The following is a 23,148-nucleotide window of genomic DNA, read 5'->3' as shown; positions in this document are numbered from 1 at the left end:
GATGGATCTCTGTGAGTTCAAGGCCAGCCTGGTCTACAGAGCAAGTTATAGGCTCCAAAGCTACACAGAGAAACCTTGTCTCGGGGGGAAAAAAAAAAATCTAAACAAAAAGATAATGGCATTTCTGGATCTTGAATGAGTGGTGAAGCTCCTCAGCCTGCCTCAGTCTCCTAAGGTGATCACTACTCCATTATCCTACCGCAGCATGAAGGCCCAGAGTATGAGTCTCAACTCACATACACAAATGCCAAGAAAATATCCACAGCATTGACTTTATCCTGTTTATTGGGGTGCCACCATGGGCGGGAGGCACAATAAAGCCATTTCGCCTCGATTCCCTGACACCACCCCAGCTAACTACCTCATATATAAATACAAATAAAGTCAGTCAGTAGAAAAGGAAGACGTGTCAGCCCTGGAAGACATTAGGGCTTAGGGAAGAGGTAGGTTCCTGTCCTCACCAAGCCCATCTGTGTGGGCCAGGAAGCCAAGGTTCTGGAGCGGTGCTAGAGCACAGGGACGGAGTGGTCTCTGCCCCATTCCAGAGTTCTAGAGTCTTTGGTTAGAACCAGGTTAGTCCATGGTTAGGGTCAGAAGTCCCACCCACTTGTGCTTCTGGGCAACCTGGCAGTTCATTCAGTGTGCGGGTAGGGGCACTTATACAGTGAAGCAAGGCAGCTCTAGTTCCCAAAGAGAAACCTCCTCCCCTGCCTCGGAAACGCCTTCCTGTCACTGGACTAAGACAGGAGAGCCCGGGGTCAAGGGCAGAAGGAGGAAGTCCTGAGGCTGGTGCTGGTGTACCAAGGAAGGAAGATGGTCACAGTGCTGGCACAGGTGGATGTGGCTGTGGTCTGGCTCTGCAGCAGCTTCAGGAGTCCACAGAGGAACAAAGAGGTTCCTTCCAGGCCTTGGCAGGGAGGAGGGTAAGCTGTGTTCCCGCACAGTAGCATCAGAAGGTGTCCCATGTCATCACACCCTCCTCTCGGCAGTTGGATGGCCTCCAGAAAGGGCTGTCACTGCCCCAGGAGGACAAGCAGCTCCTGCAGGTCTTCACAAATGATGCCCGATCCTCTGGGGAACAGAAGTCAACCTGCTGAAGCTCTGGGCTCAGAAAGCCAGCTTAAGGAGGGGTTCTTGACTCTTCCAGCTGTGGCCCCGGTACTCCCTTAGCTTTCCTAGCTGATCAGGATGCCCTATTCATGTTCTGCTAACTATAACTCCATCTATCCTGTTCCCCACATCAAAGGGAGCCCAGTGCTGCCAGGTCCCCCAAAGCTCCTCAGACCACACTGGTCTGGTGATACCTTGAAGTACCTCATCTTCCATCAGCAACCTCAGGCCCGACGACATCTTAGGGCTCCTCCAGCCAGACACATGCTATATCTTGCAAGTGAGTCTAGCAGCAGCAGATGAGATCAGCTCTGGGCCAGCCCCTGAAGGAGGCGGATCAAATTGTCCAGACCCCAGAGGTAGCCATCCTCACGGTTGCCCTCGGCCCAAGGCAGCCTGTGACTGAGCGTTTGGTGGTCAGGGAGGGCCACTGTCTTGCCGAAGTCAATCATCCAGACCTTGGCCAGGCCGGTGTGGTCATGCACAAAGAGAAGAGAACTGCCCACTACCTGCAGCAGTTAGTGAGAGAGATGCAGTTAGAGAGAGGAGCAGGCACTAGCCAATCGATTCCCCAATGAGCAGTAAAGCAGAGTGGTAGATGACAGAAACTCTGGAACAAGGCTGCCCATGTTCAAATCCTGACTCTGCTACTTCTGGGCTGTGCAGCCTTGGGCAAGCATTTTACCCTCTCTGTGGCTCTGCTTCCACATATACAAACTGAGAATAATGGTATAATTTACACACATAACGCATTTCAAATGGTTTCTAGAACACAACAAATACACAATATATGTTACCAATGTGTGTGTGTGTTTATTATGAGGATGGCCTAGAGCCTCCAACAAGCTAAGCAGGAGTTCACAGGCTGAGCTACAGCCCTAGCCCATTACCTTCATTTTCTACCTCTCATTTCTTGTTTGTCGGACAAGGTCTTACATAGTCCCAGATGGCCTTGAATTATCTATATAGTCAAGAATACCCTTCAACTCCAGATCCTCCTGCCTCCACCTCCCGTGTGCTGGCCTGAACTCCCAGCCCGACTGCTTCCTCCTCCCAGGTGCTACAACAGTGTGAGCCAGCACACTGGGCTATTTGCTGTCATCATTTTTTACACCACAGCACAAGCTCAAATGGCGTCCAGGTTGTGACTGGGTCAGAGGGCTCGGACTGGACAGAAGAACTGGAAAACTCCAGAATAGGGCAGTAGCTTCTTAGGCCTAGGGGACTGTGGCTGATGATGTTAGGCAAGTGGTTTCCTTCCTTTGGCCTTGGTGTCCTGTCTGTAGAATGGGGAAGTTGGTAACACTCTACCTCCTGGGGTCACAGTAGCAACCTACAAGCCACAGGCTCATAAAGTGCCTCCCAGCGTCTGCCTTGAAGCACACCTTGGTGGGTGCTGTTAGTGGGACTTTAATTCACTTGTGTGGGATTATGGATTAGACAGTCATTGCTGAACAGGTGTGCTAACACACATCCACAGTCCAAGCATTTGGGAGGCAGATGCAGAAAAACAGTCACAAATCTGAGATCAACCTAGGCTATGGGCTATGTAGTGAACTCCAGGCCCAAAGCTACAGAGTAAACTTGTCTCAAAAAAAAAAAGAGAATAAACCAGTCATGGTGATGCACACCTTTAAATACAACACTTAGAAGGCAGAGGCAGGAGGCAGGTGGATGTCTATGAGCTAAGGGCAAGCCTAGGCTACAAAGTGAAACTCTATCTCAAAACCAAATGGCCTGGTGAGATGGCTCAAAACATAAAGGCACACGCCACCAAACCTGATGACCTGAGTTCAGTTCCAGGAGAGAAATGACCCCCCAGGCTGTCCTCTGACCTCCACAAGAGTACCATGGCACATACACACCCTCATCCCACATTCACATCCTCTAAATACAATTTTGAAAATTATACAACAGGGAGTTACTCTTTCCTACAAACAAACAAACAAAAGAAGTAGCTGCTGCCTTCCGATCTTCTAACTCCAGTTTTATAAGGCCCCCTCCATGTCTTTTTTTTTTTTTTTTTTTTTTTTTTTTTGGTTTTTCGAGACAGGGTTTCTCTGTGTAGCTTTGCGCCTTTCCTGGAACTCACTTGGTAGCCCAGGTTGGCCTCGAACTCACAGAGATCCGCCTGGCTCTGCCTCCCGAGTGCTGGGATTAAAGGCGTGCGCCACCACCGCCCGGCCCCCTCCATGTCTTAAAGCAGGTTTCAATACCACCCTGCTCCCAGACCCCAATTCCTGGACATGTAAGCAGGAGCCTGTCTGGAGCGAGATCCAGGACAGGCACTACACAGAGAAACCCTGTCTCCCAACACCAAAACCAAAAAACCAAAACAAACAAACAAACAAACAAAAAAACAAGAGCCTGCCTGGAGAACCGGATGCTGTCAGGCCTCATGACTACAAGCCATAGTCTTAGCTACTTGGGAAGCTGAGGCAGGAGGATTGAAAGTACAAGGCCTGTAGCCTTTACTACAGAGTGAGCTCAAGGGTAGCCTGGGCAACTTAAATCCTATCTCAAAATAAAAACCTAAAGAGGTTAACCTAGTCTACATAGTGAGTCCCAGACTAGCCAAAGATACATAGTGAGACCCAGTGAGACCCTCTCAAAAAAAAAAAAAAAAAAGATGAAAAGTTGGGGATTGGGGATATATCTCAGTTGGCAGAGTATCTGCCCCCAAGCAAGTTGACACACACCCATAATCCCACACTTAGGAGGTGGAGGCAGGAGGATCAAAAGTCCAGGTCATCCTCAGCTACAGAGCAAATTCAATGCCTGCCTGGGCTACATGAGACCCTGTCTCAAATAAAACAGTGGAGGGTGTGAAGCTGGAATGTAGCTCAGTGGTAGAGCACTTGCCTGGCAGACATGAGATCCTGGGTTCAAATCCCCAGTACCAAACAGAAGAGAGAGGCAGGCAGACACCAGCCGGGCCTGGATGCATGTTGCCGTATGGTAAGCGTCCAGGACTGCTATGTCTCTCCAATTGTCAGGGAAACTGGAAATGCTGATTTCTATGTGAAATTTCATATTTCAAATGGAGGCAAGACACTGGGCCAGCAAAACCAAACACAAGGAGAGGAGAGGCCTCTACTCCCACATAAAGCCTGAAGACAGTAACAGGGACAACGGTGACATTTGACCAAAATAAACACGACAACGGTGACAGCTGGCACTCTCTGACGGTTCACCATGGGCTGGGCTCTAATACATCAGCCTATTGTACCTGTATCAGTGCCACGTGGCTGCTGCTGTCACCCACACTACAGGGGCCAGGGACACCGGGGCCTCCCGGGGTGGCTGTGTGGGCTTAGGAGGCTGAGGAGAAGCAGAGCTGGGATTGAGACTTGTACAGGCCACACTTCCAGCTCAGGGCTTTCTAGAAAAGTCAGAGACACCACTGAGAAGAGGGGAAAGGCTGAGAGGCCGAGGGAAGGGCTTGGAGAAGAGAAGAAGCCATCCCTCATTCATCTGCCAAGCAGACAGCCTCAGAGACACAGGGTGCCAGCAAGCACAGTGGCATACAACTATAATTCTAGCACTGGTGAAGGCTGAGGCAAGAGAGTCAGGAGTTCTAGGCCAGTCTAGGTCAACCTGGGCTACGTGAAACCCGCAAAACAGAACAACCCCCGTGATCTGGCAAGATGGCGCAGTCGGTAGGGCACTTGCTGAGTTTGATCTCCAGGACCCACAAGGAGAAAACGGACTCTGTCAGGGTATCCTCTGTCCTCCAAGTGTGCACTAGCCCCTCCACACACACACACACACACAAATAAAAACATAAAACACCTGAACGAAAAAGCCAACCCTAAGAGAGACTGGCTAGGAGAGGAAAGAAAAGGCAAGAACCACCCACCAAGGGAGGCACTTAGAGACACACCATTACAGTCACAAACTGATGCTAAGAACCCGGAATAACGACCGTGAATGCCTCTGTATGCCCCAAAGGTCGCTTTCCAGTGACTCACCATCCTCAGCAGTCCCCTGCCCTTGTCGGAGCAAAGGAAACTGTCTGGGTGGGGCAGGCTGGGTGTGGTGATGTCCCCTGTAATCCCTGCATTTGGGGGGCTGAGGTAGGAGGACTGTGAGTATGAGGCCACCCTGGGCTACATGAGACTGTGTCTCAAAAAACCACGCCTCTTCCAAAGGAAAAAAAGCTACGATTGGGGGTGTGCTGAGCACAGTGACTGAGAACCCCTGGTTTTGACTCCCAAGCCCTGGAGGAAGTCAAAAAGAAGGAAACTGAGGAGAGTCCAGTCACCCAGCAGAGCCAGCCTTATCCCCAGACGCCTGGCTTGAGTCCATGTCCCATCCCTCCCTTCGGAATCCCCAAGACTGGAGCCCACATACACCTATGGCACCCAGGGCTCGCACCTCATGGGTCTTGAAGAAGGGGGAGTTTTCCAGAGCCTCGCGGAGGTCCTCCAGTTGCGCCACGTACTTTCTCTGAGTGTGAGAGGAGGGTAGCTCATTAGTACAGGGATGCAGCAAGCTCGTGGTGAGCCCCTTGAGATGAGAGCTCACCCCGTCATCCTGGACAGTCAGTCAAGATGGGACAAAGGGACCCAGGAAATGGCGGGAAGAGGGAGTACTGGCATGAAGCCAATAAGATGGTGCACACAGGAGTGAGATGGATGAAATGAATCCCCACCAATCCCCGCAGCTCCCCCATGAGAGGTGGAATCAGTTTCCCCTTCCCCTGAGCCGGGCTTGGTCTCATGGTAGGACCTGTTCTGCCCAACAGAATGTGGCCATGCTGTGCCTAGACACCAGGAGGCCTCATATACATAACACCCGCTATCTCAGCTTCCTGTTCCCATGGTGAGAAGAGCACAGGCTAGCCTGCTGGACTGAACAGACAGACAGACAGACACCCAAGTCCCGAATAAGGCTGTGAACCAAGGTAGACATAAAAGCAGTGCTAGCCGGGATCAGCCAGGACCAGCCAGTCTCAGCCAAACCACCAGCTGCTGGCAGACTGTGAGCAAGGCTGGCCAGGATCAGCCCAGCCCAACCTAGCCCAGCCCAAAGCAAAGGAGCATGACTCAGAAGCAACAATAAACGGTGACTATCTTCAGTGGCCATATGTTAGGATATGAGCGTCCCACTCACCACGATTCCAAGGTCCCCATCTACGAAGTCTTCCAACACCTTTGTCACCTGCTCCAGAGCTTGTGTCTTCTTGAAGTTGGTATTGCAGGTCCCATCGGCCTTCTGCAAAGCAAGATGTGAAGTGTCGTCACGTGTGCAGCCTCACCCCCAACCATGACCCCTGCTGGGGGGAGACAGTCCACCTGTCACACTGTTACATAACCTGTCCTCCCACAGCTAACAAGGCTGAGGCCATCTTGCACAACAGGCTGTTAAGGGACTAGGATTTGGCTTTAGTAATGATTCTGCCACTGTCTATCGGAGTGGGCTTAAACGAGTCCATCTCTTTTTGAGACAGAGTCATGTGTATCTGAGGCTAACCGAAAAACTCACTACATAGCTAAGGCTGGCCTTGAACCCCTGATCCTCCCGCTTCCTTTTCCCAAGTGCACTACCTCACTCAGCTTAAACAAGTCCTGTCACGTGCCTCAGCCTCAGATGCCTCATCTGCGGGTATCTACTTCCTAGAGCCGCTGGTGTGACAGTTACCTGAGACTGGGCATGGAGGACGCGGGGCCCACAAAATAAATGACCAAAAATTCTCTGTGCTGACTTCAAACTCCCGATCCCCTGCTTCCCAAGTGCTAGGATCACCGACAGGAGCCACCACACCTGGCTGTTTTGACTTATTAACTATGTGATTAATTATTCAAACAAAGGTGGGTGGGGATCCCGAACCTAGAGTCTCCGTCATATATGGTAGGTAAGTGCTCTATTACTATGCTACAGCTCCAGTCTCTATTTAGTTGTTATCGTTTGTTTAGTACCTCTCCAAATTGAACCTAGGGCCTCACACATGCTCTCAAGCCTTCTAACTTTGAGCTACAACACCCAGGCCTCTTTTTCCTTTTAACTTTTTATTTTTGACACAAGAGATCTAAGTTGCCCAGGCTGGTCCTAAACGTACTCTGTAACTCGGATTGAAGCTGCAATCCTCTGCCTTAACCTCTTCATGGGGATGAAAGGTGTAGCTACAATATCCAGCTTTCCAAGTATATTTAATTTATGAAATAAAAACTTAAAAGATCCTTCCAGCCACTGCATTCCACAATGGAGGGAAGAGGATCAGGTTTGGGAGGCCAGGGAGGCTGGGACAGAGAAAAGGCTGGACTTGGGGAAAGAGAAGCTGGTACATGAAGATGCTCCAGGAGGCAGATAAAGAAACTCCGCCTCTGCTAGAGGCGGGGACAAGAAGTGAGGCCTTTCTCAGACCAGGCTGTCTGGACTCTGCAGACGTGGCTCTGCTTCCTTCTAGCATCACCGGCCTCCCATGGTCCACAAGAATCCAGTCCACTGTTCCAGTCCCAGAACTCTTGAGTGTCAAACAAACTGGCTCGCTCCTGGCCCTCACCTTGATGCCTTCTATCCGGAAGCCTAGGGTGGAAGTTGAGCTCAGGGTCTCCCTCCATTGCATATATCGGGGCTTGGTGACCGCGCCCTGAGCATGCTCCTCAGGAGTGGGGGCCCCAGGGTCCACTGCCACCATCTTCTCATACATATCTTTCCGGGGTCTGGGCCGTTCTCGTGCCTTCACCAGCTCCTCTTCCAGGTAGGTCCTGAGCACACGAGATGAGACAAAGGAAACCATTAAGCACAAAGCTGGAAGGCTCACACTTCCTGGTGTGGGTGGAGGTGCAGCAGGTCTTTGAGCCCAGCACTTGGAGGCAGGGGCTGGTGGATCTCTGTGAGTTTGAGGCCAGCCTGGGCTACAGAGTGAGACTCTGTGTCAAAACAATAGAACAAATAAAATCCCAGTCAACTATAGAAGTTCAAACAACAAAGCTTTCGGAAGAAAACGAGAGCAGTTTCGTGCTGTGATAGTAGGCAAAGATGTTTTTCAAACACAAGGCCATTAACAACAACAATACCAAAAACAATGTCTGACAAAACAGAAGTACTTCTGCTTATTGGTGCTTGGCTATCACTGATCCAGAACACTTGGGACCAGCAGCTGGAGAGATGGCTTCAGTGGTTAAGAGCACTGTGCTCTTTCAGAGGACCCGGGTTCCAGTCCCAGCACCACACGGTGGCTCACACGTGTCTGCAGCTCCAGTCCTAAGGGATCTAACACCCTCTCCTGGCCTCTTGGGGCATAAGGCACACAAATACATGTGCAGGCACAATATCTGCCCACCCAAAATTAAGAACAAACCTCCCAGCACCCACATGGCAGTTTACAAGTGTCTGTAACTCCAGTTACAGAGGAGCTCATGCCCTCTTCCGGGCTCCTTGGGCACTAGGTACACACATAATGCAGACATGCATCACACAAAACACCCCTACACACAAAATGTTTTAAAAAAAAGGAAAAATCAAATAAATAAATACCTGGAACCAAAAGTACTTCTGTTTTTGAAGGTTTCAAATTTTAGAATTATTGCATGAAGCTTCCAATTTCACCAGAAGTTTGGAATTTCAGATTTTTAAAAACATGTATTTCTTTATTGGCAGAGGGAACATGCTTGTTTGGAGGTAAGGGGACAGTTTTCAGGAGCTGGTGGTTGGCCACCATATGGGTCATGGGGGCGGGACTCAAGTTGTCAGGTTGGCCAGCCTGAGCTTTTACCCAATGAGCCGTCTCACCAGCCCCAGGTTTTCTTATTCTATTTAACTTTGAGACCCTCCTGGTCTGGAAACACTGTATAGACCAGGCTAGCCTCAACTTCATAGAAATCCAACTACCTCTGCCTTCTGAGAGCTGGAATTAAAGGCAAGGCCATTTATTTTTATTTATTTTACTTTGTCATTTATGTGTGAGTCTGTGTAGATATACAGACAATATGTGCATAAAGGAGCCCTGAAGCAGCAGCAGGCATTAGATCCCCCTGGGGCTGGGGTTGCAAGTTGTTGTGAGCCACAGGTGCTAGGCACCCAACCAACACAGGTCCTCTGCAAGAGCAGCCAGTGCCAGTAACCGTGAGTCATCTCTTCAGCCCCAGCATTATTTTCAAAGAAGAAACAATGCTGATTTATCAAGAGAAAGTGAGGAAACCCCCAGACTGGGAGAGGGTCCAAGGAAAGAGTAACAGAATTGCAGATTTTTTTGTTATTAGAGTTGTTTGAACCTTTTTTTTTTTTTTCAAAGATTTATTTTATGTATATGAGTGCTCTGTTGACTTAATGCCAGAAGAGGGCATCAGATCCCACTATAGAAGTTGTGAGCCACCATGTGGGTGCTGGGAATTGAACTCAGGACCTCTGGAAAGAACAGCCAGTGCTCTGAACCTCTGAGCCAACTCTTAGCCCCTAGAGCTGTTTAATGGTATTAATAGAGTAAAATGGCAAATGCAAGGCCATGGGTTTGGTCCTCACTTCCAGGGAAAAAAGAGAGAGACAGAGTGAAATTTGAAAGTTAGAAAATATACACATTATCTGTGTGTGTGTGTGTGTGTGTGTGTGTGTGTGTGTGTGCAAAACAAAGGATTTATATCCAGAATATGTAAATAATTAATAAAAGGAGAGAGAGAGAATCGGGCATGATGGTTGTGGTGGTTTGAAAGAAAATGGTCCCCAAAGTGAGTGGCACTACTAGGAGGTGTGGCCTTGTTGGAGTAGCTGTGGCCTTGCTGAAAGAAGTGTGTCACTGTAGGGTAGGCTTTGAGTTCTTCTATGCTCAAGCTACTCCCAGAGTCACAGCTGACTTTCTGATCAAGATGCAGCCAGCACCATGTCTGCTAGCACGCCACCACGCTCTCTGTCATGATGATGATGGACTGAACCTCTGAAACTGTAAGTAAACCGCCACGATTAAATGTTTTCCTTTGTAAGAGTTGCTGGAGTCATGGTGTCTCTTCACAGCAATAGAAACCCTAACTAGGACAGTGGTGTATATTTACAATGCTAACGCTTAGGAGGCAGAGGCAGGAGGATTGCCATGGCTGAGACTGCTGGGTCTACATATTGAGATCCACACCAGCCATGGCTATACAACAGATCCTGTCTCAAATACAAAATTAAAACAAAACAAAACAAAACTAACCAACCAACCAAACCAACAACACCTAGGGCTGCGGATGTGGCTCAGTGATGTAGGTAACAGGGCTTGCCCGACATGCACAAAGCCCTACATTCAACTCCCGGCACCCACATAAAATAAAAGACAGTACTGACTGAGCAACCACTACAACCAAAGTGAGTCCTTAACTCTAGAACTGGCTGGGCGCTGGTGGCACACGGCTTTGATCCCAGCACTCGGGAGGCAGAGCCAGGTGGATCTCTATGAGTTCAAGGCCAGCCTGGGCTACAGAGTGAGTTCCAGGACAGCCAGGACTGTTATACAGTGACACCTTGTCTTGAAAAACCAAACCAAACCAAACCAAACCAAACAAAAAACTCTAGAAATTAAAAATCAAATAACAGTCTGGCTGGGGGCTGGGAATGTGGCTCAGTTGGCAGACTACCTGCCTAGCACGCATGAAGCCCTCAGGTTTATCTTCCCTTAAACCACATATGGTGTCTTATGTCTGTAAAACACAGCACTTGGGACCTGAAACTCAAGGCTATCCTTGGCTGCATAGCCAGAATAAGGCCAGCCTGGGTTACGGGAGACACTCTCAAAAAGAAAAAGACAAAGAAAAAAAAAAAAGCAAACACAATGAACATTATTCCATTATATATCCAGTAGTTTAAATTAATGAAACAGGTGATACCAAGATAGAACCAAGAATACCAAGATGGAACAGCAGGCCTGCACACCTGGAACCCTCACAGCGGGCCTGCACACCTGGAACCCTCACAGCGGGCCTGCACACCCGGAACCCTCACAGCGGGCCTGCACACCCGGAACCCTCACAGCGGGCCTGCACACCCAGAACCCTCACAGCGGGCCTACACACCTGGAACCCTCACAGCGGGCCTGCACACCTGGAACCCTCACAGCGGGCCTGCACACCTGGAACCCTCACAGCGGGCCTGCACACCTGGAACCCTCACAGTGGGCCTGCACACCCGGAACCCTCACAGCGGGCCTGCACACCCGGAACCCTCACAGCGGGCCTACACACCTGGAACCATCGTACAGTGTGGCAGGAATGCACACTGATGCAGGAACTTTGAATTGACTTGGCCCTATATTCAAAAACGTCCACCCTGACTGCTCCATGGCTGCCCAATCCCACCTGCTGCCCATCTTGCAGTCCATGATAGAGGGGCCCTCAAAGTCAGCCAGGAGATCTTCCATCTGGTTGAAGGCCTGGCCATCCCGATGCACCATGCCATAATAAGCAGGCACAAAAGGCTGCAGGGGGTCTCCCATCAGCTGTTCCAAGCTGCGCTGCTCACACTGACAGAAACGCTTCAGAATCCGACCGTCCTCACCAGCCTGGAAGTTCCCTGTGGGAAGCAAGCAAGATCAAGGAGAGACTGCATCAGACGGATTCCTGCCACCACATACTCCCCTGTATGCATCATACCAGCCATTGCCATCTTGCCGGACACTTCCAGCAATGCTGTCTCTCCCTTCTTTTCTGTTGTGTTGTCTTGAGATGGGGCATTTTGTTTGTTTGTTCTGAGTCAGCTGGCCTTGAACACATAAAGATCTCGCCTGCCTCTGCCTGCCACCCAGTGCTGGGACTTAAGGCTCCCACGTCCAGCTCACACCTTGCTTTAGATGGGTTTATTTCTACTCTCTGTTGTTTATACAGGGTCCTATTTACAGCACAGTATACTATTATTTATTTTGCAAGGCAAAAAATTCATTTATTTTGCCTTGAGTTTCAGGTCCCAAGTGCTGTGTTTTACAGACATAAGACACCATATGTGGTTTAAGGGAAGATAAACCCAAAGGCTTCGTGCGTGCCAGGCAGGTAGTCTGCCAACTGAGACACGTTCCCAGCCCCAGCCAGACTGTTATTTTGCATTTTACTTTTATTTCTATGTATTGTGTGTGTGTGTGTGTGTGTGTGTGTGTGTGTGTGTTCACAGAGGCCAGAAGAAGGTATCAGAACCCCTAGAGCTACAGTTACATACAGGCAATTTCAAGCTGCCCAACATGGATGCTGGAATCCAGGACAGGCCTTGAGGAGCAATGCATGCCCTTAACCACTGAGCCATCACGTCAGATCCTATTTCTTAATTTAAAAAATGTTTTGTGATTGTTCTGTGTGAACCTGTGCATGATGCGATTAAGGGTGAATGTGTGCCAAGACCATCTTGTGGAAGCAGTTCTCTCCTCCAACATGGACTCCAGGGATTCAACTCAGGGCATCAGGCTTGCCCAGAAAACGCCTATACTCCATGAGCCACCCGGCCAGCCCCGTTTTGTAGTTCTGAATGGGTGCTGTTGTCCTCAGAGGGAACTCTGTGAGATCTGGGTTGACAACATGATTCTCCACAACAGACTTGTACATGCAAAAGTCATTTGGTCTATCTAAATTAATTCATGTTAGAAACAGTGGCTTGAGCCTATAATCCCAGAAATTAGAAATTAGAAAGTTCAGGCAGGTGAACTGACCCAAGTTTGAGCCTAGTTCAGGATACACAGTGAATTCAAAGCAAGCCTGGGCTTCACAGCAAGACTCCAGGTTTAAAATAAGTAAATAAAACTCATAATTCTGGCATTATCTGGAGCACTTACATGGCTAAGGTAGAATTCCAAATTTTTCCTTTTTGTTTTTGTTTTGTTTTGTTTGCTTTTTTTGTTTGTTTGTTTGTTTTTAGGGTAAAGGGATAGTTTTGCTTTGCTTTGTTGACATTAAGGTCTTGCTACGAAGCCCAGGCTGGCCTCTAACTTGGCAATCCCCCTGCCTCAGCCTTCCAAGTGCTGGGATTATAAAGTGTGCCAAACCAGGAGTGGCAGTGCAATCTTTTAATCCCAGCATCTGGGGGCAGAGGCAAGAGGATCTCTGTGAGTTTGAAGTCTGCCTGGTTTACATAGTGTGTTCCAGGCCAGTCAGGACTATACAGTGAGATCGTCTCAAACAAACAAGCAAATAATAGTAAATGTTGCCACCATGCCTAGCTTTCAGGTTATATTCTCCAAAGATGGTGGCAACAGTGTTTTCTGTTCCACTTAAGATATTTGCTGTGTGCTGAGACACACAAAGGCCATGTGGCTTTGGTTTGAGGGTCTACTCTGCGGGAGATACAAGAAGAGTTCAGGGATTCATTCCTGTTTCTCAGTGGCCTGTGTCCCACTCTCTCAACCCTTTGCTCTTAACTCTTCAGTTGATTCTGCAAATGTGGTAAGATTCCTTCTGTATTAATGTGGGAAACTGAATTCTAGGAAGGGAGAGCACAAGCCTGTCACCCTAAATAAGGCACAGCAGCAGGATGTGAAGCAGTACCCATCCACTCCAAAGCGAAGACTCAACCAACCAACAGAATGCTAAGGAACCATGTGTACCCAGACCTAGCCAGGTGTGGTAGCACGCCTTTGATCCCAGCACTCAGGAGGCAGAGGCAGGTGGATCTCTGTGAGTTAGAGTGAGTTCTGGGCCAGCAAGGGCTACATAGACTCTATCTCAAAATAAATAATTACTAGGCCAAATGTTTCTCATAGCAGTCCCATAGTGTGGAAACTGTCACCAAGCCAATAGTAAAGGCAAGTGAAACTACAGAGCAGTGCTCTCCCCAGCCCGAACGCCCATGCCAAGCCCTGACTGTCTGTCCACCGAATCCCCCAGTCTCACCAGCATGTCCGGAGAGCTGGACCCAGGGGTAGTGGTGCTTACGGAAGGACACCACGAAGGGCGAGTACTTCAGAGCTGTCTTCAGCTTCTTCCAGGGCTTGCTCTGTAGGGAGGGCGAGCATGAGGTATGGGTCAAGGCCAGGGAATTACTGTCCTGGGGGCTTCATGGTCCCCAAGCTTATTGGGGTTACCAATCCCCACTTAGTCCAGCCAGTGGGGAAGTCTGCCTCTCTTACTTTCTTTGTTCTGTCTCTGTGTCTCTGTCATAGGAGCAAGGATAGGCTAGGTTTGGTTACCATAGCAATCACCAAAATTCAGTATACTCTAAAACCCACATCACAAAATGTGGAAGCCAAGCCTCTCTGCCTCTAAATAGAGGTCAGATCTGGAGCAAACCATAGAGGCAAGAGCGGAGGAATGAAGACCAGCCACAGAGAGAGGCTGATGACAAAGATGAGGAGCTTTGGCTTGTCCCCCTTCTGACAGACTCTCGTCCTCTTTTTTTTTGTTTTTTGTTTTTAAATTTGTTTACTTTTATTTTATTGGTATTTTGCCTGCAAGTATGTCTGTGTGAGGGTGTCAGGTCCCCTGGAACTGAAGTTACAGACAGTTGTGAGCTGCCATGTGGGTGCTGGGAATTGAAGCTGGGTCCTCTGGAAGAGCAGCCAGTGCTCTTAACCGCTGAGCCCTCTCTGCAGGCCCGACTGTCCTCCTGAACTGAGGTTAATGACTTGCTGTGCCAGTGAACTGTGACCGGAAGCGTTTCTTCCAGGTGGAAGCTGCAGAGCCAATTCAGTCGCCCCATGTTCAGCTCCATATTGGAGGCAGGGAGCTAGGCAAGTGAACAGGCCTCGGCCACTAAAGGGGGACAGCACAGAGCAGGACCCCCACCCCGCAACCATAGCTAATTCGTTGTGCAGTATGAGCAAAAGTAAACTTTTGCTGTTGCTCTAAGTCATTCAGCTTTGGGGGCAATTTGTTACTATAGCAGATCTTTAAAAGAATATTTAGACTTATTTCTATGTATGGAAGTTTTGCCTACATGTATGTATGCGAACCATATGCACGCTGGGGCTCATGGAGGTCAGGAGGCACTGACTCCCCTGAAACTGGAGTTTATGGATGGTTGTGCACCATCATGTGGGTGCTGGGAACTGAATCCAGGTCCTCTGTAAGAGCCCGGGATCCGAACCCTGAGCCATCTCAGCAGACCTTCATTGACTTCGACGAACAGGGAGATAAGCAAGGAGACCTCAAAAGAAATATAGAGGGGCTAGAGAGAGGGCTCAGAGGTTGAATGTATACTGTTCTTACAGAGGACCTCAGTTACCCACACTAGATACCCCCTGGGGCAGTTCACAACCGCCTGCAACTCCTGCTCCAGAGGCTCTGACACCCTTTTCTGGCCTCCATAGGCACTAAACTCATGTGGAACCTCCACTCGTACACAGGTATATACATAATTTTTTTTTTTTTTTTTTTTTTTTTTTTTTTTTTTTTTTGGTTTTTCGAGACAGGGTTTCTCTGTGTAGCTTTGTGCCTTTCCTAGGACTCACTTGGTAGACCAGGCTGGCCTCGAACTCACAGAGATCCACCTGGCTCTGCCTCCCGAGTGCTGGGATTAAAGGCATGCGCCACCACCGCCCGGCCTTATACATAATTTAAAAAAATAAAATAAAATCTCATGCAGAGCATGGAACACACCTTTAATCCCAGCACTTGGCAGTCAGATCTCTGTGAATTCAAGGCCAGCCTAATCTGCATAGCTTCCAGGCTTAAGCTGGCCAGAGTGACACAGGGAGACCCTGCCTCAAAAATAAATAAATAAATAAATAAATAAACAAACAAACAAACAAACTAATTTATTGTGGGTTTTTTGTTGTTGTTGGTTTTTTGTTTTGTTTTTTTGGTTTTTTTTGAGACAGGGTTTCTCTGTGTAGTTCTGGCTGTCTTGGAACTTGTTCTGTAGACCAGGCTGACCTCGAACTCCCAGAGATCTAACTGCTTCTATGTCTTGAGTGCTGGGACTAAAGGCATGCACCACCACCACCCAGCAAAAGTATTAATTTAAAAAAAAGAAAAAAAAATATGAAAAGCCAGGCAGGCACGTCTCTAATCCCAACACTTGGGAAGTTGAGGCCAGCCTCAACTACATAACTACGTGTAGCCTGGGCTGCATGAGACTCAGTTTCTCTTTGTTTCTTTGTTTAGTTTAGGTTTTCGAGACAGGATTTATCTGTGTAACAGCCCTAGCTGTCCTAAAACTCGCTCTGTAGACCAGGCTGGCCTCGAACTCCCAGAGATCCGCCTGCTTCTGTGTCCTGAGTGCTGGGATCAGAGGTGTGCACCACTACACCTAGCTGAGACCCTGTTTCAGGGTAACAAAAATTAGATCCAACAAGATAGCTGAGGGTGGAGAGGGTGGGGATTGGGGGTAAAAGTGCTTGCTGACTTCAGTTCATTCCCCAGAACCCAAAAAAGCAAGACTACAGAAGCATGGTAGAAAGAAAAAGATAGATGGAAGGAAAGGGAAAGAGTTGGGGGTGGAGGGAGAGGTTGAGAGAGGGAGTGCCACAGAAGACCAGAGAAGGGGAGGATGCGGCTCAGCAAAGGTGTGAAGACACAGCCACACAGGGCTCTGGACCTGATCCCAGCCCTGCTCAGAAAGAAACAAGTCCACAGCAGGACTCAAGCCACTGCATCATGCCGCTTCATGTCTGACTGAGGCATGTGTTCGTGCCTGCACACACACACACACACACACTTACCCCAGGCACGCGGTGGCCCTTAGCGTGAACTGGGAGAGTAGGTCACCTACAGAGAAGGAAGCTGTGTGTTCACCCTGCATCGCCCCCAGGGTCAAGGGCATGTTTTCTCCCAGCTCTCCAGCAGATAGCAAACTGGAGGGAGCCAGGTGCTGAGCAGGGCGTCAGGGTGGTGGACAGCATGGGATCCAGGAAGGACTGTTTTCTCCCATGGGGAGGAGATGATTAATCAAGGTTCCTGTTTACTAAGCACCTGGAACATTCCAGGCACCATGACAAAGACTCTGTGTGCCATACCCTATTTAATCCTAAAAACAGCCCCGGGAAGATTGTTGTCTGTGTCACAGGGGAGGAAACAGACTCAGAGGTGAAGCCTCTGGCCTATAGTCACCAGGCACAGTGCTGGGTTTCTGGTTCTACTCTGACCCCATTGCCCTGGAGCTTACCCACTGCAGTCCAGCTGGACTGAAGCTTATGGAGGAGGGGGCTGCTGGGCTACAAGTGTGTCTCTAGCACCTGGTGTGACACAGCAGGTGTTTCGAAAACATTGCTTGGAATAAAGGTTACTAGACAGTCTTTTATTATCATAAACATGTAGTATCCTCTCTCTTGTTCACCAGTACTGGAGATGACATCCTAGACCTCCTACATGCTAGACAAGCTCACCACAAGTGCTTTACTATGGAGCCACACCCCCAGCCCCTCACTGGGGGATTCTAGGCAGGGGCTCTACCACAGAGCCACATCCCCAGGCCTTTCTCTTTTAAGTATATCTTAATCAGGGCTTTCTGGAAATAGTTTATCATGGTCTCTGCTTGTACGTCCCCCTCCTCCAGGAAGCCCTCTCTGATACCCTAGATCTGACCAACTGTATACTAGAGACTCCCACACCCCCTAAGCTTCTCTCATTCATCCCTGACCACACAAGCTACTAGTGTCTGGAGACCCATCTGTGTCTTGAGGAAGGCAACTCTCTGTGAGTTCAAGGTTTTAACTCTGGTCTATGTGGAGTTCCAGGCCAGACAGGACGACATGGTGAGACCCTGTGTTAAACCTGAGAGTCGTGAGGATAATGTGTTAGTCTCCCATTTGTCTCAGAAGATTAAAAAGAAAGAGCCCTGTCTTGATCCCCAGTATCCCCAGCAGTACAGGCGCTCAGGAAACAATCATTATCTATTTAGAACAGGATGGGGAAAAGGGGAAAGGCCAGTTAGGATTCGGGAGTTCAAGGTCACCTTCAGCTACACAGTAGAGTTCAAGGCCAGCCTGAGCTATGAGATTTTGTTTTAAAAACAAACAAGGTGGGGGGGGGGTGACATAGCTGGGACACTATGGTCAGATGTGATTTCAAAACTAAGAGAAGGAAGCAGGGGCCGTCAGCAGCGAGACGGCACATGCAGGCAGGAAAGCGGTCATGGGGGACCTCGTACACCCAGGCTTAGCAGCAGGACAGTTAGGACAGCAGAGGGCGGCCACCTGAAGATTGGAGGCTCTGACACAGCCTTGAGTTCCCGAGGGAAGGCAGAGGAAGTGTCTTGGTGAGTGTGGCAACTGAGGAAGCTTCTGGAAAGACGAAGAATTTGAGACAAAGAGGCCTTAGGAAGAAGGCAAGATGGAGACAGAAGCATAGGCCAAAGGGACTAACACGGAAACTTTGAAACTCAGCCAGAAGTAAGTCCAGCATCGTGGGTTTGACTTGACTTAGACAATACTAAGCACAAGATGCCTCTCTGTGCCTCAGTTTCCCCATCTACAAAACAAAGACGAGAAGAACGCTCATCTCTCCGTACTGCTGGGACTCAGAGGAGAAACCTGAAAGTTTCAGGCCCTCCTAGGCTACACAGTGAGACCCAGTGTCAAACTGAGTAGAAGAGAAGGAAGGGAGGCTTGTAACCTCAGCTACTTGGGAGGCTGACCGCGGTAGGAGGATGGTAAGCTCAAGCCTGCCAGGGATACACACCAAGTTCAAGCCCTGGTAACATGGGAAACCTTGCCTCAAAGTAAATACCGAAAAAGAGGACAGAGAATGTAGCTCAGTGGTAGCCTGCCTAGCATTCACAAGGCCCTAGGTTCATTCAATTCCTCAGGTTCAATCACACACACACACACACACACACACACACACACACACACACACACAGAACAGAAGCAGGGCCAGTGAGATGGCTCAGCAGATAAATGTACTTGCTGCCAAACCAGACAGCCTGAGTCTGATCCCTGGATCCCACACAGCAAGAGGAGAGAAACAACTTCCCCAAGTTGTCCCGTGACCTTCATGTGCATGCTGCAGCATGTGCACATCCACACACTAAACAGAATCAATAAATACAAGGAACAAAACAGCAAAGCAAAGAGGTATAAAGTACCTCGAGCAGGGCATGGTAAAGCATGGCTGTAATCCAAGCACTCAAGAGGCTGAGGCAAGAGCATGGCCTTAAGTTCAAAACCAGCCAGGGCTATAGCTGCACAGAGTGAGTTCCAGGCTAGCCTGTACTACTCAACAAGACTACTTAGCAAGTCTCAAAAAAAGACAGAGAGAGGGGATAGAAGGGATGGAGGGGAGGGAAAGGAGGCAGACATCTAGACAGGCATTTACAGTTTCTAGTATATGAGAAGGGTTTGAATATATATAGGCAGCTCAAGCACATTTCAAACTTAGGTTAATCTTTTCCTTCAGCCTCCCAAATGCTCAGATTACAGGTGTAAGCCCCAGCACCAAGCCTAGGGGCTAAATCTTTGTTTGTTTATAGATAGGGTCTCACTATTGTCACCACTCTGGCTGGCCTGGAATTCACTTTGTGGACCAGATATACCTGTCTCTGCCCATGGGATTAAAGGCGTGCACCACCACATGGCTTCCAGGTGGTCAAATCTTAAGTGTGTGACCTCCTTGGATGAGTGATTTCATCTCTTGTGCCTCAGTTTCTTCATCTATAAAAAGGAATAACAATAGTATGTGTGTCATAGGGCTGCCGTGAGGCGTAATGAACTAGCGGAGCGTGACGTGAGTGTGACAGTTGCAGCCATCCATGTTGCTGTTGTTATTAGTCACCCAGTTCCAGCTCAGCTGTATGGAGATGTCAAAGAGCTGAGAGGGTAGACACAGAGAAGAGCCATGGCAGAAAGCCCTGGGGGCTTGGCTCTTTTGTGTGGGCATTAGCACGTCTAGGCAGGTCTGGTTCTCACAGCTGGGGCCACATGTGTGAACACGTCCCAGAGGGAGGTACACTAGCTAAAGGGGGATCAAGGTAGATTCCAAGGGCCCAAGCTCAGTAGGAGGACTCCACAGACAAGCTGGCAAGCAGATGGACTCTGAACTCCACCTCAGGCTCTTTTCCACACCTGCATCTGCTCTGCCGACTCCCTCCCTGAACCTGTCCTGCTTGCTCCTCTGATTCATCAGGAGAGAGCCGCACCTACGCCGGGGGGGGGGGGGGGGGGGGGGGGGGGGGGGGGGGGGGGTAGAAGATGTAAATAAGAGTCTGAAGGGACCCCTGGGGAGCAGAGGACTATAGGGAGACTAGGTGGGTACCTGGGTAGGTTGAGGATCCCTGAGCATTTTGCCCTTTGAACATCTAATGAAAAGCTAGAGATAGTCAGCATGGTGCTCATGCATGTAATTCCAGCACTTTGAGGAATTGAGGTAACAAGATCCTTATCACAAGTTCAAGGCCAGCCTGGTAGGTACCTGGCCTGGCTGAGGATCCATGAGCATTTTGCCCTTTGAACTTTTTTTTTTTAAGATTGTATTTTTAATTATGTGGGTGTGGGTGTGGGCAGGCATATGTGACTGCTGGTACCCACAGAGTCAGAGGCATTGGATCCCCCTGGAAATGGAGTTACAGGCAGTTGTGAGCCACCCCACCGTGCTGGAAATTGAGCTCTGGAGTCTTCTGCAAGGGCAGTATGTGCTTTGTTTTGTTTTGTTTTGTTTTACAAGACAGGGTTTCTCTGTATAGCTTTGGAGCCTATCCTGGAACTCTGTAGACCAGGCTGGTCTCAAACTCAGAGATCCGCCTGCCTCTGCCTCCTGAGTGCTGGGATTAAAGGTGTGTGCCACCACCGCCCAGCCCAGTATGTGCTGAGCCATCTCTACAGTCCCCTTAAATAGTTAATGAAAGCTAGAACAGATGCTTGTTGGCTCATCCCGGCCTTTGGGAAGCTCAAGGTAGTAAAACTGTCCTAAGTTCAAGGCTAACCTAGATACATGTTGGATACCTGGCTATTCCTGACTATTTGGCCCTTTGACCATCTAATGAAAGCTGGAGAGGGCAGGCATGCCTATAAGCCCAACCTGGCTCAAAATACTTGTGCTCCTGCAGAGGGCTGGGGTTCAATTCCCAGCACTGACATAATGGCTCATAACCATCTGTAACTCCAGTTCCCAGGGCTCTAACTCCACCCCACATGACCTTCCAGGCAGCACATGCATGCACACAGTACACATACATACATGCAGGAGAAACACTCATACACATAAAATAAACAAATAAAAGTTTTTTAAAAAGGCTTAAGGCATCAGGATGACGAGTCCAAGGCCAGCCTTGCTTCACAGTGAATACAGTCTACACAGCAAACTCTATCTCAGTGGGTGGAGGGGGGCACACAGCACTATGGAACTTGTCAGTAATCCCAGCACTTAGGGCAGCAGAGGCTGGATAATCAAGAGTTCAAAGCCAGCCTCAGTTACATAGGAAGTTTGAGGTTGAGGTTACAGTAGAGTGTCTAAAGAGGAAACAAAGTAAAAAAGAAAAAAAAAAAAAGGACAAATAGGCCATGGGTTCAATCAAGACATCTGAGAATGAGTGTGCATTCCTTCTACCTTATTGGTGTTCCTCAGAGCTGGTTCTCAGACCCCTCCAGAGGACTCAACAGAAGTCACAGACCTTTCACGTAAAATTATGTGTCCACACAGACTTACACAATGGTACAATGTCAGATGCTCCTAGGCAAGATGGAGTCAGTCAGTGATCCTCCACTGCAGACCGGCCACCCCCCAGAACAAGTGACCAAGGCAGAAAGACAGAAAGGAAAGGGGAAAGGGTTAGTAACCTGGCTGTCAGAGGGAGGTGGTCTGCGGATGCAAGCGATATCTAGAGAACACTTTCTACGCCAAGGCAGAACGGATGGAAGGATAAGAGATTTGGGGTGGAGGGCATGCTCTGGGTCCTACTCACTCCAGATCTGTCCTCCGGATCGCTGGTACCTCCGCCCCCAGCTACCAAGTCATCCTCAGATTCATCAAAAGAGGAGGCAGAGGAGAAGCCGCCAGTGCCCCCCTCAATCCGGGATGGGGGTCCCACCGGTTGGGCCTCAGGCTCAGGAGTCTCAGGGGTGATGATGAGGCGGGGTACAGGACACAGGGAGTTGCACCCCAGGTGGGAGCACAGGTTAGTCACCAACTCCCCAGGCTCTGGTTCCGCTAATGGATCTTCTCCATTGGACTCCCCCAAAACGCTGTCAGCCCAGGGACCATCAATGCCAGGTTGAATCCAGGCACCATCGGTGTCTTGTGTTGAAAAACCATTACTTCCAGGCTCTTTCCAGGCTGTCTGAGAACTCTGTCGTATGAGGGAGCCATGAGTTTGGGAGTCTGTCCAGGAGCCGTCGGTGTCAGGTGGTGTCCTGGAACCATCCGCGGATGATTCTTTGCAGGGGCCATCAGCCCTTGGTTCTGGTGAGGGGCAGCCTCCGTCTGGGTGAGTTTGGAGTTTGGACGTGCTGTGGTGGGTCCGGAGGTGATCAACCCAGGGCTTGTCCCTCTCTGACAGAGTCTGCCACAGCTCGAGTCTTTCCAGTCCGGTCCAGGACTCATCAAGCCCTGGTTGGATACCGAGGCTGGCTCTCTTCGGCCGAGACTGGAGGTCGGATTTATGAGGATCGGTTCGAAAGCCATCTGTCCAGGAACCGGCCATCTCCATCTCTACCCCGGGGCTGTTCCTTTCTGGATGTGTCTGGAGGATGGACCCGTCTAGCTCCTTATTTTGGCTGGGCTTCTCCGACTCTGCTCCTAGGCCAGCTGCTTCGCACACCGCGTGCCCGTCTCCACAAGATTCTGCCTGTGGATCATCCGGACACCTCACAGGCCCGAGGTCGTTTCTCTCCGCCTCAGAGTGCAGGCTGGACCCCTCAGTCCAGGCCTGAGGCCCGCCCCTCTCGGACCGTCCCGTCGGGCCACCCGCTCCCGGCCCCGGTCGCTGCAGTCCCGGCTGTCGCCGCCGCCCACCTCGCAGCGCCTCCAGCCCCATGCGGGCCCCGGCGGGCAGTGCTCCGGCCTCCGCCTCGCTCAGGCTCCCCCGGCACGGGCAACGCCTCATGCCCGCTCCCTCGGCTCGGGCTTCGGCCCGTCCGGCCCCACCTTCCCCTTTAAATCCTACGAGGGGTGTGGCTGGGGCGCCCCAACTCGTGGGTTCCGGCCCGCGGAGCTCCAGGCCGCCCGGACACGCAGGGGTTAACCGATACTCCACCTCCCAGGGAAAGCCCAAAACACC

At 49.9% G+C, this 23,148-nt stretch overlaps 1 protein-coding gene across 1 annotated transcript; it reads right to left on the bottom strand.

The window, feature by feature from the left end:
- Nucleotides 1-267: 267 nt before the first annotated feature.
- Nucleotides 268-23,139, bottom strand: Itpkc (inositol-trisphosphate 3-kinase C). Its single transcript, XM_059279567.1, has 7 exons — nt 21,835-23,139; nt 13,893-13,995; nt 11,382-11,595; nt 7,616-7,820; nt 6,226-6,327; nt 5,488-5,559; nt 268-1,619 (listed from the first exon to the last, which is right to left on the bottom strand). The coding sequence occupies exons 1-7, from the start codon at nt 22,972-22,974 to the stop codon at nt 1,416-1,418; spliced, it is 2,040 nt and encodes a 679-aa protein (XP_059135550.1). The 5' UTR covers nt 22,975-23,139; the 3' UTR covers nt 268-1,415.
- Nucleotides 23,140-23,148: the final 9 nt, after the last annotated feature.

The sequence above is a fragment of the Peromyscus eremicus genome, chromosome 1, assembly GCF_949786415.1.
Source record: "Peromyscus eremicus chromosome 1, PerEre_H2_v1, whole genome shotgun sequence".
In the NCBI taxonomy this organism is placed as follows: Eukaryota; Metazoa; Chordata; class Mammalia; order Rodentia; family Cricetidae; genus Peromyscus; species Peromyscus eremicus.
The sequence above is the reverse complement of the archived record's forward strand: the minus strand, read 5'-3'. Positions and strand labels throughout refer to the sequence as shown.

Excerpts from the sequence above, each read along its gene's own strand:
- Itpkc (XM_059279567.1), bottom strand. The coding sequence starts at position 22,974 with ATGAGGCGTTGCCCGTGCCGGGGGAGCCTGAGCGAGGCGGAGGCCGGA. Across the intron at positions 6,328-7,615 it reads TCCGGATAGAAGGCATCAAG|AAGGCCGATGGGACCTGCAA; the intron begins GTGAGGGCCAGG and ends CTTGCTTTGCAG. Across the intron at positions 5,560-6,225 it reads ATGGGGACCTTGGAATCGTG|AGAAAGTACGTGGCGCAACT; the intron begins GTGAGTGGGACG and ends TCTCACACTCAG.